The sequence below is a fragment of the Agelaius phoeniceus genome, chromosome 2 (assembly GCF_051311805.1).
Source record: "Agelaius phoeniceus isolate bAgePho1 chromosome 2, bAgePho1.hap1, whole genome shotgun sequence".
In the NCBI taxonomy this organism is placed as follows: domain Eukaryota; kingdom Metazoa; phylum Chordata; class Aves; order Passeriformes; family Icteridae; genus Agelaius; species Agelaius phoeniceus.
In genome coordinates this window covers 26,817,743-26,835,781 of record NC_135266.1, presented here as the reverse complement: position 1 = coordinate 26,835,781, position 18,039 = coordinate 26,817,743, and the positions used below count along the sequence as shown (strand labels likewise).

At 36.4% G+C, this 18,039-nt stretch overlaps 1 protein-coding gene across 7 annotated transcripts in view; it reads right to left on the bottom strand.

Annotated features, from left to right (window-relative positions):
* Nucleotides 1–4,882: 4,882 nt before the first annotated feature.
* The window catches only part of TFDP1 (transcription factor Dp-1), a 38,221-nt gene continuing 25,064 nt past the window's right edge, over nucleotides 4,883–18,039 (bottom strand). For 6 of the 7 annotated variants that reach the window (XM_054651562.2, XM_077173351.1, XM_054651533.2 and 3 more), the window contains exons 5-12: nucleotides 15,226–15,347; nucleotides 13,620–13,785; nucleotides 13,281–13,427; nucleotides 11,206–11,274; nucleotides 9,757–9,908; nucleotides 9,034–9,200; nucleotides 8,396–8,477; nucleotides 4,883–6,220 (exon numbers count right to left, since the gene is read on the bottom strand). In XM_054651562.2, the coding sequence (XP_054507537.1) occupies nucleotides 6,073–6,220; nucleotides 8,396–8,477; nucleotides 9,034–9,200; nucleotides 9,757–9,908; nucleotides 11,206–11,274; nucleotides 13,281–13,427; nucleotides 13,620–13,785; nucleotides 15,226–15,347 (1,053 nt within the window). In that variant the 3' untranslated portion in view covers nucleotides 4,883–6,072. The remainder of the gene's footprint in view (nucleotides 6,221–8,395; nucleotides 8,478–9,033; nucleotides 9,201–9,756; nucleotides 9,909–11,205; nucleotides 11,275–13,280; nucleotides 13,428–13,619; nucleotides 13,786–15,225; nucleotides 15,348–18,039) is intronic. The other variant, XM_077173352.1, reaches the window with a different exon arrangement.

The following is an 18,039-nucleotide window of genomic DNA, read 5'->3' as shown; positions in this document are numbered from 1 at the left end:
TATAATCTACATTGGCGCCCTGGGTCATTTTTAGGATCCTACATTTCCAGCATGGTCTTTCCTCCTGTAAGTGTACCTTGAATTCTTTCTTCACAAGATGTAGAGTTTAACCACAACATTTCTGGACATGACCTGCTTGCCAAACAATTCACATCAATCTCTCCTCTTTATTGTTTACTTATTTTCTAACCAAAAATACTTGAGAGTCTTTTAAATTTTTTTTCTGGGTTACTAAAGAAATTGTTAAACAGGAGTACAATCTTACTTGCTGCAGCTGTTTAGTCAGTAATAATGCCACAAAAATGATTCAGCAGTAAATAGTTCATAACCCCTTAACAAACAATCTGGAGATATTGTAAAACATATTTAAAATCAGAATGCAATGAAATTAAAAGGTTTAAATATGCTGAAGCATAGCCATTGTTTCCTTAATCAGCTAAACATTTGCAGTTTCTTCCCATATTCATTTGATAAGATCCATTCTGTACTTTGTCATTAACAATTAATCTTCCAGGCTTCTAATTTTCTTCTAGCTGTTTCTTTCAACAGTTTTCCTCATACAAGATTCAGGGCTGATCTCAAGCTGTCTAGACCACACACATTTGGACAGGACTTCCTCACATTTTTGACACTTTTTACTTTTCCACACTTCAAAAACTGGCACTAGCATTATTTTAGTTTGTAAGAAATATTCCAAGGTTCATTAAAAATCAGCATCAGAAGTTGTGCAACTTTAATTACTGGAGCTGCACATACTCTTACAAGTTTTAAGAGTATGTGCTTACTGTTCTGCTTTATTTTTAAAAAATTCTCTCAAGTTTACATGAATAAAGAACAGGAACTTGCCTGAAGTCTGAAACCTTGCTGTCTTTTTAACATGCTACAGTGCAGATGCTCTGACCAGGTAGGGCTGATGAAACTGCACAATTTATAGCAATGTACCATGATGTGTGCACAGGAATCTGATAAAATAAAATCGAAATTTTCAACCTAAGTTTGGCTTTCAACATATTGAAAACATCAAAAAAATTAACAAAAGGTCACGGCAGAACAAAGAAAAGCATTTGTGATGGTATTACACAGGTAACTTTCAATTTGCACCAGCCTCTCTTCTTTGCTCTCTTCCACATCAGAACATTCTGCCTTTACCACAGCTAAGCTGTGCATCAATAATCATCATGATTTTCTCCAGTTGTTGTTTCACAAAGTGCTGACATTCACTGAATGTGAGGACAGCAGGTCCCAACTGAGTGAGAGGCAGATGGTGCCAGGTGAGAACCATCATCACACCAGACAGGAATTTCCAGTGTAACCAATGTTTGAACTCAGAAACACCCTGCAGTGCTGCTTGTTGCCCTTCCTCATTCTGCTCTCAGCATCAGTCTTAGAAACCTCATCTTGAAGCAGTCTTCACTTCTACCTGCACATTTAAGCACCTTTTCCATCAGTTTGGTACCTTTTGACAGCTTCTGAAGATGAGCTGAGCTTCCATTCATTTTCTGATGAGTCTGGCAAGCCAGATGACCCATTTGCTAGTCTGTTCCCAACACTGACATTTTCTAACATGTTCTTTCTTTTCTTTCCCTCTCTGTTATGGGATCCATTCGGTAATTCAAGCTGGAAGGCATCTCAGGTTGTCTCCCGTCCAATCTCTGCTCAAAGCATGCTCAGCCATGAGGTCAGACTCTACATTGCTTAGGGCTTTTCTCCTGTCTGGTCTTGAAAACCCTAAGGATCAAGTCAGCACAACCTCTCTGGGCAGCCTGTTCCACAGCCTGACCATCCCAAGTTGTTGCTCATACTCAGCTGGAAATTCTCCCATTTCAGCCTGTGTGTGTTGTCTATCCATCCTGTCCTCACACACCCTTGTGCACTGGCTCCACCTTTGCAATAACCTTCCTGCAGCACTGCAAGGCTGCCTCTTCTCCAGGCTGAACAAGCTGCTCAGCCTCTCCTCATACAGAAGAAGTTGCCTCAGTCCAATGAACATTTGGGTAACCCACGAGAATCCATGGAAGCTCAAGGGCACACCAAAGGTCAGGAAAAACCCTGGAAAAACCTTAAATCCTAAATTCAGAAAATAACAACAGGAAAAAGCTGCTCTTAATGTGCTGGCTCATCTTTGCTTTTCCTGGTAAATGAATGACAATTAAGGTTGCAACAATAAGGTGTGTGTGATAGTAGATTTGTGTTTCTGGAAGTAGACAGGGCTGGGAAATGGTGACAAGTTGTTAACTCAGTGTACTCATAAAGACAAATGGCTTACTACACTCTTAACAAGCAGACAAGAGAAAGGAAATCCCAACAGTAAACAATTATCTATCTGTGAAAAACTGGATATACTGTCCTTTGTACTGGTGATCATTCCAGTAGTGCTACATCATGTTGGTTGGTTTTGGTTTTTGGTTTTTTTTTTTTTAAATTTTGCCCTTTCTACATTAAAGCAGCATCCAATTTTCAGATTTCTCATTCATATGAAGATTTGACAACCTATGTATTCACTAATTAAAGAATAAGGAGATTTGTGACAGTACATCCTTTCATTAAATATTCATCCTTTAATTCAAATAAATAAATGGACATCTGTCAAGGGTCAGTACTCTATCAGCTACATTTACTTTTTTTTTTTCTCTGCAACAGCTGCCACCTTTCATTGAAGGAAGGTTCAAGTAAAAAAACAAAACCCATCAGTTTCTGAAGTCATAACTGTTTCTCTTTGGTTAAGACAAAATCCTATGGGAAAAGCAAAGCAGATTATTTGTGAAACAGTTCAAGAAATCCTTAACTTGTTACACATGCCAAAACAGACAGTCTTTCACAGCTCAGGAACACTTCAGAAAGTGCAAAAAATGCACACTCCTCCCAGGACTTATCTGCAGGACCATTTCAGAGGCATAAATACACACTTGGCAACTCTTTTCCTCTTCTTCATATCACAAAAAAGTGCTGGCTAAGTAAAGGAATTAAAAGTACATTCCTGCCACATTTTACCTTAAACTGAGCCCTTATAACAATTCTCATTCCCTTTACCATCATTTAATCTTTCTTAAACCAAACTCCAGTTTTTATCTCCTTACAGTATTTTCTCCCAGAGATTTCCTCAACAATTTCCTGTCACAATTTCCTGTTATGTTCTGTTCCTGCTCTTGATCTTCATTTTCCATCTGTACATGTACACTTTTTTCAGATTAGAACCATACAGTTTAAAGTTATCTTTCACTTTCCAGTTCCTTTCATGCAATGCCTTACATTATTAAATACTTATACTCTCTACCTTTCTTTTTCTAAAATAAGTTTCTACTACTACTCCTTTTTCTAGTCTTTGACTAGTCTTCTCTTGTTTTCTCATTCTTTCCAACTTACACCTTCTTCTCTTATTATGTTCCTCTGCAAAGACCCTGCTATAATCTGTTCTTTCTTTACCCTTCCCTGCACATACTTCTTCACATTTCCTTCCTCATCTCAACCTGGCCCCTCACCATTAGTCTCTTTTCTCTTTCTTTTTTTCTCCTCTTTCACCTGAACATTGTAACCAAGTGACTGCTCCAAAACAAGCAACTATAGACTTTCTCTCATTATTGATTACTGCCTTTACTAGAAAACTCGCCCATGACAAAGCTTATACAGAATTGTAGAATTTAGAAGAAAATCTTTAAGATCATCAAGTTCAAACAGAAATAAAAAATAATTTCCCCAAAAGCACTCCAACTTTTAAATTATCAAATTCCATTTCAGATTCATCACCAAACAAAAGAAATAAAAGAGAAAGGTAACATCTTAAAAATGTATGTTTTGTCACATTTTTACTCCCAGCATGACCTTATCTTATCTGAGGACTATTCCACCAATAAGAACCAAACGAAAACTGTCAGATTCTTTCAGCCTTCTTTCCCTAACATCCCTCTACTCACTCCTTGCAGGTAAATCTTGGATCATACACTAGAGAATGCAAGGGAAAACTGGAATAATTTCCAGTTCCTCTACAGTTCCTCTACAAACTGGATTGCCTTTCAACATCGAAGACAATTTGAATCAACTGTATCACTCACAACAAGAACCCTGTGTTTATTAGCACTGCAGAGAATTGCCTCTTCACTGAGGAGCAAAACATCCAATTAGCTCTTCTCCCCCAGATTTTCCCCAGTCCCATAATTTGTTTCATTCATTCATGTTACAAGGTCTGATACAATTTGAAAACCTTCAGTGTGTATCAGCTGTTCTATATTAAAAACACATATCCCCACACAGATTTGTCTATGCATAATCCCTTCAAGAAAAAAAAAAGATGTAACACACTTCACATTTACCGCAGGGTTTAAGTGCATCCAGAAGCCCCTACCACAGTCAGCACAGTTATTAATTCTTTGCAGGAACTCTCTGGACATTGTGGAAGTATCAAATCCTGCCTGTGACAGTAGCCTGCAGTGACTAAGCTAGCTCAGTAGCCTCTTACAGGTGAGAGCAGAGGATGTGATCTGACAGAATGGCTTAAAAAGGAAGTAAATGAAAAGTAGATTAAAGCTTTTTGGAGGACATAGAAATACATGACAGAAAGTTAGGACTGAGGAATATGGGATGGAAAGTTAGGACATTAGGCATGGGATTTTAAACAGAAGCTAGATAGGAGTACTAAGATCGACCTGTCATGCTGAGGAGCAACATGGATGAAATAAGGAGGTTTGAAAGAAGAGAATATACTGGGTAAGTTATTGCCTTTTGCATCACAAGTTATCAAGAGCTCTAAGGGCAAATTACTAAATCAAAGCAAAAACTCTGGGCCCTCTGTAGCACAGATGAAGCATCCCAAGACAGCTAATTCTAGGTCTTGTGACGAGAAGTGAAATGTTCTAAAATAATCCTAGAATTAGAAAAACCACAGAGCTTGTTAAAAATGCCCATGCGCGTTTTATTAATAAAAACTAACAGTGCCAAGGTTAAACAAGTCAAACAATTATAGTCTCTTTATATTTCATAAAATATTACAGAAAAGTTTATTTGTGTTTCAATAAAAAGACTACTGTCTTAGAATAGGCAGCTGACAGTATTTGTGCAGTTAATTGTTTGTGAATAAATTTAAAAAGACTACCACCTGCCCTGAAATTCCTTTTATAAAAATGAACTATTAAAAATGATTGACAAATTTTGAGTTAAAAAACTTAAAACATTCTCTATATTTAATTTCAACTTTATAATAGATTACAGGAAGATGCTTATGAAACAAATACAAACATTTGTTTCAGTACATGTCTTTATATGATAGACTTATAAGTATGTAAACAACTATATAATAAAAAGTTTCCAAAGACTGCCTGTAAGAAATCAGGCAAATTTTACCATAAGCAATAAATCATTCCAAACCTTCAAGACATTTTATATAGCTGCACCAACTGGCAGTAAACATTTGCCAAAAACTTTGTAATTCATATGTCCCAACATACAGTGAAAAGTATATAAACTTGATGGAATCATAATGTTAGATATAATTTAAGGGAAAATAAGTTCACAACAACATTCCTGGAATTTAACATGTAAAAAAGTAGGACGTATCTTTCTTGTTTGGTTCTTTGGACACTGCATGATTAACAAAAAACACTACTACATTAGCTCACTATCCCTCAAAAAGTGGCATAATCAAAATACACTCCAAATAAATTGCCATTCAGTGTATTCATTTTCCACAGAAGGATAGTATTTTATTTCTCAATGATGTGTCTACATTTTCTTTAGCAAACTTTGAAAGAACATTTGGGGCAAAATTCTTTTTCCTTCAAGTAAAAAAGAAATCCCAAACAAAAAACAACCAACAAACCAAAAACCCCTAAAACAAGAGTAAATAAAGGCTCTGCATTAACACACTGGTATCAAAAACACACATCCACACCACATTTAAAAATATCCTACATAAAACAATCCTTGTTTGCTTATCAGAGGTGCAATTTCTAAACTCAGAACTGCTTACCAATATTCTCCTTGGGGGATGGGGCAAAGTAATTTGAGACACTTCTCCCTAGAACAATTTATTCCTGAAGCCTGCTGAATTTTAACAAAAAAATAGTCTACAAGCAAAGGGCATCAGTCGTCATCATCATTTTCATTAAAATCATCGTCATCATCATCGTCATCCCCAACATAAGAAACTGGTGTTTCAACTCTGGAGCCACTATACTGAGATCCATTGGAACTTGTAGCCAACATTCCATCTCCACCATTGGAAAAGTCACTGAAAAAGAAAAAAAATCCAGTTGGCATTGCTTCATGATTTCTCCCCTATCTAGTCCATTCCTTTAATGAATCTACCACTGCCACTTTATAAATTGTCTTCAGTGTATGTCCAAGCTGTCTCCAAAAAGATGAAACAGTCTCAAGTAATTTTGAAGTGGTTCTTATCAGGTTTCTTCCTTTAGTTTTTAATATAAAGATTAAACTTTCTCACAGGCACTTTATAAATATGTTTTTCAGGTTTCTTCTAAAGCACATTTAGTGTTAAGGCTACAAAGCCAAGCTCTTTAGTATTTTTGTGAAGCACTGAATGCTTGCAAGTGAATCATGTCTTTCAGAGTCACTGATCTTGATTCAAGGACCTGGAAAATTAATAGCTTTTCCTTAACTCCTTGATAATACTTAGCAAACTGTCACGTGCTGTATTTTTAATTTGAAACTTTTCTTCTCCTTGTGCAGTATTTTGTTTTAATAGAGCCAGAAAATTCCTGCCTCCATGATCAATTGCTACTTTGTCAATCTATTTAATTGCTGATTTTCTAAATAGTTTGGTAAACTATTAAACTTAGCCACAAATTCATGACAAAATGTTTTGGTTTTCTTTAATTCACAAAAATATCTCCCTTCTAAGTATCAAAAGTACAAAAGTACCTCCCTTGAAAGACATTCATCATTTAAAAATTGCTTTCAAAAATATGATGGCTAGTAATTTTTTAAATGCTGATCCAGCTAATGCACACATTCAATCATGCACACTTGCTGCTGTATGGAGCCAATTCAATGGTCTATCATCACACAGAATCAAACTGCCAGGGCACACCCTATAAGCTCACAGGAAAAACATATCCACTAAGACACTTTCAAGCACTTCTGCTGTTCTGCACACTTATTCAGCAGCAAGATACTAAGATAGCTGTAGGCAGATGACCTACAATAGGTCTGCCATAATTATCTGCAAAAGCAGTTTCAAAAGCAAAGAAAACAAAACAAAACAAGAGATTATTCTTGTGCTTTTCTAAACTTTGAAAGTACAAACCCAAAGTCCTTTTTCCTCTCTTTTTGATAAAAACAACTGGATTTCATAACCCGAGTATCCTACTAAGGCAAACAAACTGGGATGAAAGTATTGGTAGCAGCATCCTCGGACTTCTGCAGACTTTCTTTAGAGACCTTGTAAAATAAATGCACAGCCTTTATTTGCCTTGGCAGCACAACTTGTCTTGCCATGAATGTTCATTGCTATTGCCATGAATATTCATATATATCCTATAATTAAATATAATTTGTCACTGCCCTTTTCCAAACTCCTAAGAAATGGAAATGTTAGAAGTTCTTGTACGCTCACCAAGATAATGAACTCCAGTCAGCCTCTGGTTCTCTATTGGTCTCTGGCTAACAGTGGCCTATTCAAATTTCAAAGTCTTAAAAACACATGGTGCTCTTTTTGACTACCCTTTGCTCATTACCACAGAAGGAAACCTACTGAAAACAGAGATTTTAGGTACTGTTCAGCATCTCTAAAGATATTTTGGCAGAATTCTCACTCAAGCTTCAGTTCCCTTGCACAAAACATGTGGAACTTAATTCAAGCATTTGTTACGAATGTCAAGCGTTTCAATGATCATAGAATCAATTAGGTTAGAAAAGACCTCAGAAATCACAGAATCCAACTGCTGAATATTTCACTCATTTTACAACCTTGTGGAGCTCACAGAAGGACATATTTTTGATTAATACAGTAATAAGAAACTAGTGAGTAACAAAGCTGAATACTAGTTATGGTTTATCACGCTACCAGCTTCTGTGATTGCTGTTTAAAACCCAAAGGTCAAAATACTTTTTAAAGTTAGACACTAAATGATCAAGGGTTAATCTTTCCAATACTCTATCTTTAGAGAAGTATCTGTTTTCTTGTCACAAACTCTAAACTAGAAAAAAACCCCAGACAAACAACACATTCAAGAATAACACCACTCTAACACCTTTCTAGTATACAGGAAAGGATTTCCTTAATGACACTGCTACGAACCACCATAGAAGTGATGTCTGAGAATAAATTTAAAACACATATCCCACAGCCTATTTAATCAAAACAGAACTTGCTTCATGAAGCATTTAATATCCAATCTCTTTGGTGACCACAGATTTTCAAAACTAATTGAAAGTTTCGTCTCACCTGGCTGAAAATCTTGTGCCGTTTGACGCAGAACCTGATGAAGATGTGACATATACACTGCTGATTGATCCCTGAGCCATTTCTGTAAAACAAACAACATGCTTTTCAGGAATCCTTCCAAACACACCCATCTAATTCAGTGGAAAGGCTTCATCCTTTAAAGTCCAGAAAAGGAGTCTTGCAACCCAAACAACAAAACATATTTATGTACTATATCCAAACCAGCATAATTAAAAAAAAAAGGCTAGTGCAAGCAACAATAAAATTTCAAAATACATTTTAAAAACCCATTTGTTTTGAAGTGAGCAAGACAGATGATTTCAGTATTCGTCATATACTTGCACTTTACTACCTTTTGCCTTTGCAAGTGAATCAAGCATAAATACTGTTCTCTTAAAAGAATTACACACTGCAAAGAACTACTTGTGTGGCTTGATGCAAAATGTTTTGCAAAGAGCAACACTCCACTCTTTATGAATCGCTATGTTATTTGCTCCCTAAGATACACTAAAAAGCAGACAAATTTGAGAACTTGACAGAAATCTTTGGAAAATTATCTGATCTAAGGTATTTTCATGTGTTTTCTTAGAGTCCTATATTAAGGAGGAAAAAAATCAACTCTTTATGGAGTAACTAACCTGTCACATATGGTTCCAGAGCTTTAGGAACCAAACTCCTTGCAACTTTTAGGTCCTCTGCTGAACAGCTTCCAGATTCTAGCCCACAAGCCATTCCCATTCGTTTTAGTACTTCTATATCATCATGAATTTCAAAAGTATTGTCAAAATTAAATAGATATTCAAACCTGGAGAGGAAAAAATGTCTCAATTAACTTCAACAACTTTAACTACCTTTCCATTTTCAGGAATTGCAGCATTTCAAAAGCTTTACACACAGCAGTAAGTGTGCTAGTGACACATCACATTAAGCAATCAAATTTCAAGATTTATGTATTTGCTTGTGACTGCTTGCATTCAGTTTTTATTTAGCTGATGAAAAATACAGCTTTTTGAAGCAAAAGTGGAGAACAGCAGCCCTGAAAGTGAAATCCATTTTCAATTCCACTGGCTGCATTCCATGGTGTTCAAGACAAAGGAAAACACTGCTTGGTTAAGTAAGACAAAATGTCAAGAGAGATGCCTAGTATCTTTAGATAGCAAGTCTTAAATAAGTTTATAAATGTGAATCAATTAGTCTATTGATTAAAAGAATATATAAAACAGCTATCTGAAGTGCATGTTCTCAATATACAAAAGGCACAAGTAAAGTAAGTTTGTATTTAATCTTTAACAAATATACATGAACATTTATACAAACTCAGAGCTCTACTGAAGGCCAAATGGCAAACTTTGTTGGCTTACTTGTCATTTGAAATACTGCAGTCGATCACTGTCTTCTTGCTGGTGTTCACAATGATAAAAGGCAGATGGATGACAGAGTTGGAAGGGGGAGGTCGGTTTGCCTGCTGCTCTGCCTGACGGTTCCGCTGCACGAGGTTCTTAAAGGCAATTTGCTGGAAAAAGCAACAGTGATAGCAAAGCATGAATGAAGCTTTTAGGATCATGTTAACAAAACTACCAAGGATTCCAGCAACGGTTGCAGAAATAAATGCAGAAAAGGACAGAGTGTTTACCATATTTCTGCATGTTAAGATGCAAGAAGAGTCACAGATCACAGTATTAAAAAAGGCAATGCAGTAAAACTTTACTGAGGAAAAAAAGAAGCACATTCTACTAACTACACCAGCACGGCTCCTTGGACAGATCTCTGGCAGAATGGAGAGAAAACAAGGATTGGAAAAATAAATTTTCCCATAGCATCCTATCTCCTCTCCATTTATGCTTCCCTACTAGCTGCTGCACTCCAAAAAATGTTAATACTGAAATTAATTATATGCAAAAAATTTAATGTTTGGGATTTGAATATCTGGCATTAGGTTTCTGAATTACCCATTTAAGATTAGTGACTTTAACATCTTACCAAAATTGCTTTTTACAACGGAACGTTCCTATTTTAAAAACTAGCAAGATGAATAATTAAAAACCATAGAAACTCAAGTAATAAATCATACAGTAAGCTACTGAACAAAGAAAAATATTTTTCTGGTCACAAAATCAAATTAAATAAACAATAATTAAGACCAAAATCCAAAGCCAACACAGAGACTGATAAAAATCAGGCGGCTGTCCCAGAGCTGTCTGTACTTCTGAGATTCTCATTCCTACTGTGTAGGCAACACAGCTACCCAGGAATACATTCCTATGGACCAGCAGCACAGTGTCTTGGGAAATAAACTATTGCTTCCCCAGGTGCAGTAAGGGAAATCTGGGAAGGAGTTCAGCCACAGTTTCACAGTGGTCCAGCCACTTCCACACCAGTGGCAGCAATTCTCCAGCAAGGCACAATGCAGAGCACTATGACAGACAACTTGTACAGTCACATAATTTTATCTATGGATGCTAACACAGAAGAAAATTCTAGATGCCTGTACCTAGTTCAGTTCCTGAACCAAATTGGAAAATTCAGAGAGTATGGTATGAAATACTTCTCCTATCAACATAAACCCTGTTTAAACATACTTGAAACTCCAGATAAATTCATCATAACTGATGGAAGGTTGGTGGCATCCCCAACAGCAATGGCCAAGCATGGTCCCAGCTAAACTACAATGTTAAATAAAGCTGAATACCCCTTCTCCTGAAATTCACCTCTAGTCTTCCTAGAAGTTCCCATCCCTCAGACTGGGACAAAACAAGAGGAATACAGATATAAGTTACCTTGCCCTATAGACAAGAGTACCTTGACTGTACCTGTAGAATGAGTTCTTGTAGCTGAGACTGTTTTTGCTTTATTCTTTCAATTCTTCTCTGTTTCTCCACCTTAAGACAGACAAAAAGGACTGGTCAGTTTGTTGGTTTTAAGTAGCATTTTATGCCAACATTTTCTCCCTCTAAAATAATTTCAGTACCAGAACAGTGGAGTTAGGAAATACAGCAATCAATCATTAAGGTTCTACACATAACTTAGAGACTTAACTATCAAGACACATCAGTACTACCTATGGAAACAAACAAAGAGCCCTGGGGAATAAAATACAACAACCTGTGAAGAAGATAAAAGCATCTTTGCAAACAGAATGTTTGAGTTATGCCTCCAAGGGTTATTGGAATTCTCTCAGAGAGGCAAAGATAGACAAAAAGGATCTATTTATGTAGAGTTTACTGACATTGGAGGTATTGGAGAAGATCCATCAAAGATGGTTAAAGACAGGAAGCTGCTATGGAGCCCAAGGTTAAGACCTCACAGTATTTAATATGTACCAAATAATAACAAAAGAGGTAAGAGACTAAAAGCTAGGAAATACACAGCTTTCTTAGTGGAAGAACTCCCCAGAGATTCCCATGGGGATTAAACTGACAGACTGTCACTCTAACAACAATCAGATTAAGGTCACAAGGTGACAGAATCTGCTGGCAATGCTGGGTTACCTGGCATAGTAAAAAGAGTTTGTCATAAAGCAAACTCAAAGTGTCTTACAGCATTTTGTGATTACATCACTGAAATTATTTCTGGTAAATATAGTGTGGTATGTGTGAGAAAACAATCTAATCCATGCACACTTTAGAAATAAAATGACATTCAGCAGAGATCTAAAATTGCAGTATCTGCAAAATCCATCAGCTCACTATACTCTGACAGCCAAAAATTCAAATTATTAGGCAAGAAACAGAGTAGCAAACAGGAATTATCACTACATTACTCTATGAAGCAGAATGTTTACATCTTGAATTCTGTAGGTCTGATGGTTCTATTTCAAGACAAGCATATGAAAGAGCAATCAGGATCATCAGTGATACAGAACAGACTTTACACAAGAGAATAATGAATAAATTAGGACTGTACTGAAAGGAGAATGAAATAATGGGGAAGAACATGAGAGAGATCCCTATAAAACAATGAACAGGATGGAGGAAGTGAATAAGGAATGACTAGTTCATCATCACTTCCAATTAAAAAAATATTCAGCAGGTATCAACATATCAAGATGTTCAAAGCCAAACAAAAGGTATGTCATAAGAAGCTTCTCACGCACCTGAAAGTCACTGCCACAGAAGTAATTAAAAAAATTAAATGAAAAATCAATTATCCGTATCAAACAAAAATTAGAATTATCCCTTTGTAGATAAGGCACCCAAACACCTTTGTTCCACTTTCCCCCTAACTTTGGCACCTTCTCACTGACTTTTTTGTCCTGTTGAAGGAGTTTAGACTTATTAAGAATAAATACGTTTCATTCCATTCAGACGAAGTGAATTTACTTCAGTAAACCTCAGTAACTTTATTATCCTGCAAATCTCAGACCAGTAAAAAAATCCTGTCAGAACTTACGAATCTCTTTCTGTATAAAGCATTTCACTTCCTCCCCATGACATGCAATAAGAAAGTCTGACATACTCACTTAAGAGAATTGTCACAAAAAGGTAAAAAAGGACCTGCAGCAATGGAGATGCCTATATGTACTGACCTACCTGCAACATCTATCATCACAGATCTACTGTCTGTTTGGCATCTGGAGAAAACAAATCTTCCCAACTCCTGAGTACCACTGTTGCAATGTTGGAAATACACATTAATTTTTTACTACCTCCCACTCAGAACCACTTCACATGTACTTTTAAAAGCTGTATTTTTGACATAGAAGAATTAAACAAAGACACATTTGAACAATCTGGAAGTTGAAGAGTGTGTGTTCAATATATAAAAAATAAAATGAGGACTATGTTGCTACCTCAGAAGATTATAGGCACACATTGTATCAGAACATATTAAAGCTGTAAACATTTACTCAAACACAAAGCCATTGTGAAGTTCCAAATGCATATACCTCCAAATTCTGACATTCCTGAGCCGAGTTAGTAGGTAGACCAATCCATTTGATTTCCTTTTTCTCCTTAGAGATAATGTTCATGGCCATAAGGACATTTAAGGCATCATAGACACGTCGTCTAATGTTCTTCTGGTCATAAGCCTGCTGTAGACACAGTGCATTAATCAAAAATATACCTGTGTCAAAAATATTTGAAAATAAACATATTACAGCAAATGGGTAAACTCAGTTAATATCTGAACTGTTTCATTTAGCAGTAGGAAAAACAGAAAAATCTCAAGAGAAATTTCTCTTCCCCCATTCAGTTCACATGTAATGGACTTCCCATATACTTACTGATTCATTTGGTGAAATGTGATTATCAGTGGTAGTGAATTCTGCAACCAACTCGTCTGCCACCTCATTGTATGAGGTGGTTCCTTTTCTCTGTACCTTCTCACAAACCTTCATAGAGAAATGACGTAAACCCTTGCCATTCTTCTCGCCTTTTTTGTTCCGCTTCCTAAATATACGTATAATATATATTTAATATATATTTTAAGAAGATTTAAACTTTGGAATATTTGATGTCTCTTTTTCAAATACAGGCACACTGCTGTCAAAAACCCAAGCCTTCCCTTTTCTTCCGCTTCTTATCCCTTACCAACCTTCTCTCCTACATTTTTTCCCCTACATTTTACAATATTTATAAACAATTCTAGTATCTTGATGCTTAAACACAATATAAATTTATTCTTTTGCCACCTTTTCTAGCTTCAGAAGAATCACAAAATCATAGAATACTTTGGGTTGGAAGCAATCTTTAAAGGTCATCAAGTCCAACCCCCCTGCACTGAGCCAGGGTATCTTCAACTCAGTGAGGTTGCCCAAAGCTCTATCCAACCTGGCCTGAATCCTTTCCAGCAGCAGACAAAAAATTAACAATTTTTGATATTACTTGATATTACTTGAAGAAATCAACAAAGAAAACCTTCCAAACTTCGAGACAAGAAGAGATAAGGGGATAAATACTAAAACATGAAAACTGAATCAGAGGAGAGAATTTTTTTGTCCTTTTTAAAATTTTTTATTTTTAAGTAGCACATAGATTGAGCATTTTCTATGCAATGTGATACTGATACTGACTGAACAGACAAAGTCTGGTATTGGTTGAACTCACTAAACATTACACTATTACTATAACACAGATTTGAAGTTATACAGTATATGAAATTGCTATTAGAACTTCAAAGTTACAAGATACAAGCAGTATAACAAAGTTTTCTGCTTTGCAAAGTTTTTAAATAAAAATTTCCTTGTAACCAGAGGGAAAATACAAATATCAACAAAATTAGTTTCAGCAAGGGGAAGTCTCAGTTCTTACATCTCATTTCACTGTATAATTCCAAAGCAGAAATCTGTTTATGAGTAACAGGCCACCAATAATAAATGTAGTCTTTTAAAGCAACTACATTTAACAAGACGCCCTTAAAAACAAGCTTGCATGAAAAAAAACACACCAAAAGAATGCATTCCTTGTATTTAACACTTTTTCTCAAAAAGGACCACATTCTTATTTCAAATGATACTCTGGGATATCCTTGGTTCAATCAGAAATACACCATATTTTTCTGAAAATACACCAGCATAACAGAAATCATAGAATCAAGTCAGATAAATTCCTGTGTCCTTTTAGGAGCTAAATTCTCTAAATGTTAATAATGTCAGAATATCTACCAGAGCTTACAGAAAATATTCTGCATTCTTTTACAAGAAATGAAGAGGCACTTATGGTGTGACTACTCCCTATTTTAGTACAGCAGACTTCAGTGGTGAAGTGCTCTTGATGAAAGGGAAAAGACTCTGGTACAACTGCTAGCCTGAGGAGTACATACACTATCACAACACTTAAAACAAAAGTTCCAACACTTTATTAATCCCTTCTAGCTTTCATTTTGCTCACCCAGCAGACCAAGGTGAAGAATCTCCAGTCTGGTTCTGTGATGCAAAATGTGTGTTAGGTGTGTGTGGACTTCCTACCAGGATGGTATTCTGTGCTGAAGGTCTCTGAGGTGTACCGATAACCTACAGTGAAGACAAAATCATTTGGAAAATGGTAAGAATTCCAAGACATTTGTAAGTGACACAACTGACATTATCCAAACACTAGTACTTTACATACTTCTTTTAGGTACATCTGATTTATACACACTAGGATAAAAAACTTCTGACTACAGTAAATATAATTAGAGCACACCCCAAGATAAAAGCATTTATATTTTAACCTCCTTCAATCAAGTTTTCATGCTTGTAACACTGTTCAGCACTAACTTAGACAAGATGAAAACACACACACACTCTCCCTCCAAGGAAAATGGGGGGAAAAAGGGAGGGAAAACACACCCTATGCTACCAAATTATGTATAAGGATGCTGCAGTAAATTCCAGTTAAAATATGAATATAAGAAAATCTGAAAATCAGTAAAACCAGAGAGAAAATGCAGAGCTTTTGCAAGAACTCTCTCTCCTGGTGTCAGCCTCTATCACCAGAGTCCAAACTACTGCATTAGACATGAGAAAGAATAAGGGTGAACTTTCTTCATCACTGCAGTGAGTGACATCAAATTAGGCAAACCCATTCCACTGCAAACATGTTGAGAGCACACACTTGGCTAAGCAGTCTTCCAGCCTCCATGTGAACTGTCCTGAAGATGTGGTAATTTGACCATAAGTAACAATAACATACATTAGCACATAGAACTGTGCCCTCCTACCTCTGAAACTAGCTAAACATCACTTTTGCAGGTGATGATTTTATCTCTGAATTGTTTAAAATGTAACTTTCTAGAAAATATAGATTACGGGGAAAAAATGATATCCTATAGATTACTCTTTTGTAGAAAGATATATCTCCTTTTTTGGGGTGCATTTACTCCCAGTGAAAACAGCTGGTTGCATCCCTGACATCAGGTAAATGAAAAAAACATCAAACAAACCTAAACCCATAACCACCCACAAGCTTGCCATGTTTTCCTGCAGCTACATTCTGTCTGAGCAGCAAAACTTAATTTTTCTTCCGTGAGCCATCTTCAACAGTAAAGTCTCAACAAGAGTAAAATACAAAAACTGAAAATGAAACATTTCATGTGTGAAAGTTACATAGATGGTGCCAAAGGTAGGATGACTGTAGGATGTCCCTGATTTCAGCTGTCTGGAAAGACAAACAGCTGTATTTTTTCCCAAATATTCTCTTTATGTTATGCCACCTCTCTGAGCAGGTAATGTATAAATTTGTTATATCACAGAATGACTAGTTTGGAAGAGACCTTCAAGATCATCAAGTCCAACCCATGCCTAAACACCTTAACTAAACCATGGCACCAAGTGACATATCCAGTCTTGTTCTGAACACATCCAGAGATGGTGACTCTACCACCTCCCCAGGCAGGCCATTCCAACATTTTATCACTCTTTCTGTGAAAAATTTCTTCCTAATATCCAGCCTCTATTTCCCTGATGCAGCTTGAGACTGTGTCCCATATCCACTTCTAACAGCTAGAATATCTTGGGTACTCCTTTCCAGGAGCATTGTACCACACTTGAAATGTTTCTGTCTCTTATGTAAAGCCAAATAATCTCCTCTACTGCTTTTCATAAACAAAACTTAGGATTGTAGGAAAGGGCATGAGGGTGGGGAATGCTGGCACAGGACACAGTTGTGAACCTGCTCACTTTATCCCCATGAAAAAAAACACTATCAGTTCTGATGCCAACTGCTCTGGCTCACCAAATGTCTCCAAAGAGTGTGAAAACCACTCTTTGGAGTGCTATTCAAGTAAACAGATTATATGGAGAACTGAAGAAAGCTGTAAGCTGGTTTGAATTGGCAGAAGATTGCAAGAGATGATTTAACACCTTGCTTGCAGAGAGTCCCACTCTCCAACTCCCAGCCCTACTAATTCCATGAGCAGCCCCACCACTGTACCTCTAGAATTTGTATCACTCTGCAATAAGATGAAAGTCAAACCAGAACAGGGGCAGTGTTGAGGAGGAGAAGATTTACAGCTGGAGAAAAAACAAACTGGCAGCAGCAAACCCTGAACCTCTGCTGCACTCAGGAGAGTCCTGAAATACTCAACTCTACAAAGGAAAAAATGAAGTGTGCACAAATTCACAGGTTCATTTCTAGAGTGGGACAGAGAAGTCTGATTAACACCTACTCTACATTCAAAATCTACTCCACTGCTTTCATATGAAGAACCCCAAATATAAGACACTCTAGTTCAGATGTTTACATGTTACAGTTGCTTTCCAGAAGATTGAGACAATTCTACTCAGATCTCTGAGTTCTGATTTTGATTACTGAAAGAATTACTATAATCTATGTATTATCTATTGCATTATAAGATTCCTTAAAACATCTAATTTCATATATCTCACACAAAGCTCAAAATAAGTATTTCAGCAAAAGAATATTTAAATTAAGCACTAAAATATAGTTATGCTTTCAATTTTATTCCACCTAGGTCAAATCTCTGTAAAAACGTGTTTATGGACTTCATTCACATTTCCCTATGCCAGATTTCAGAGCAGAATCTGAAAGACACTGATTTTAAATGGCAAGACTAACAAAATGTAAAGCCACCTGAACAGTGAGGTAACTTCATGTTCATTTGTGAGTCACCTTTGAACTTCTTTACATAATACATACTTTAACCTAAGTCTACTAAAATTAGAAACAAACTTAGATTATCTGCTCATGACCAGTGATACAGAC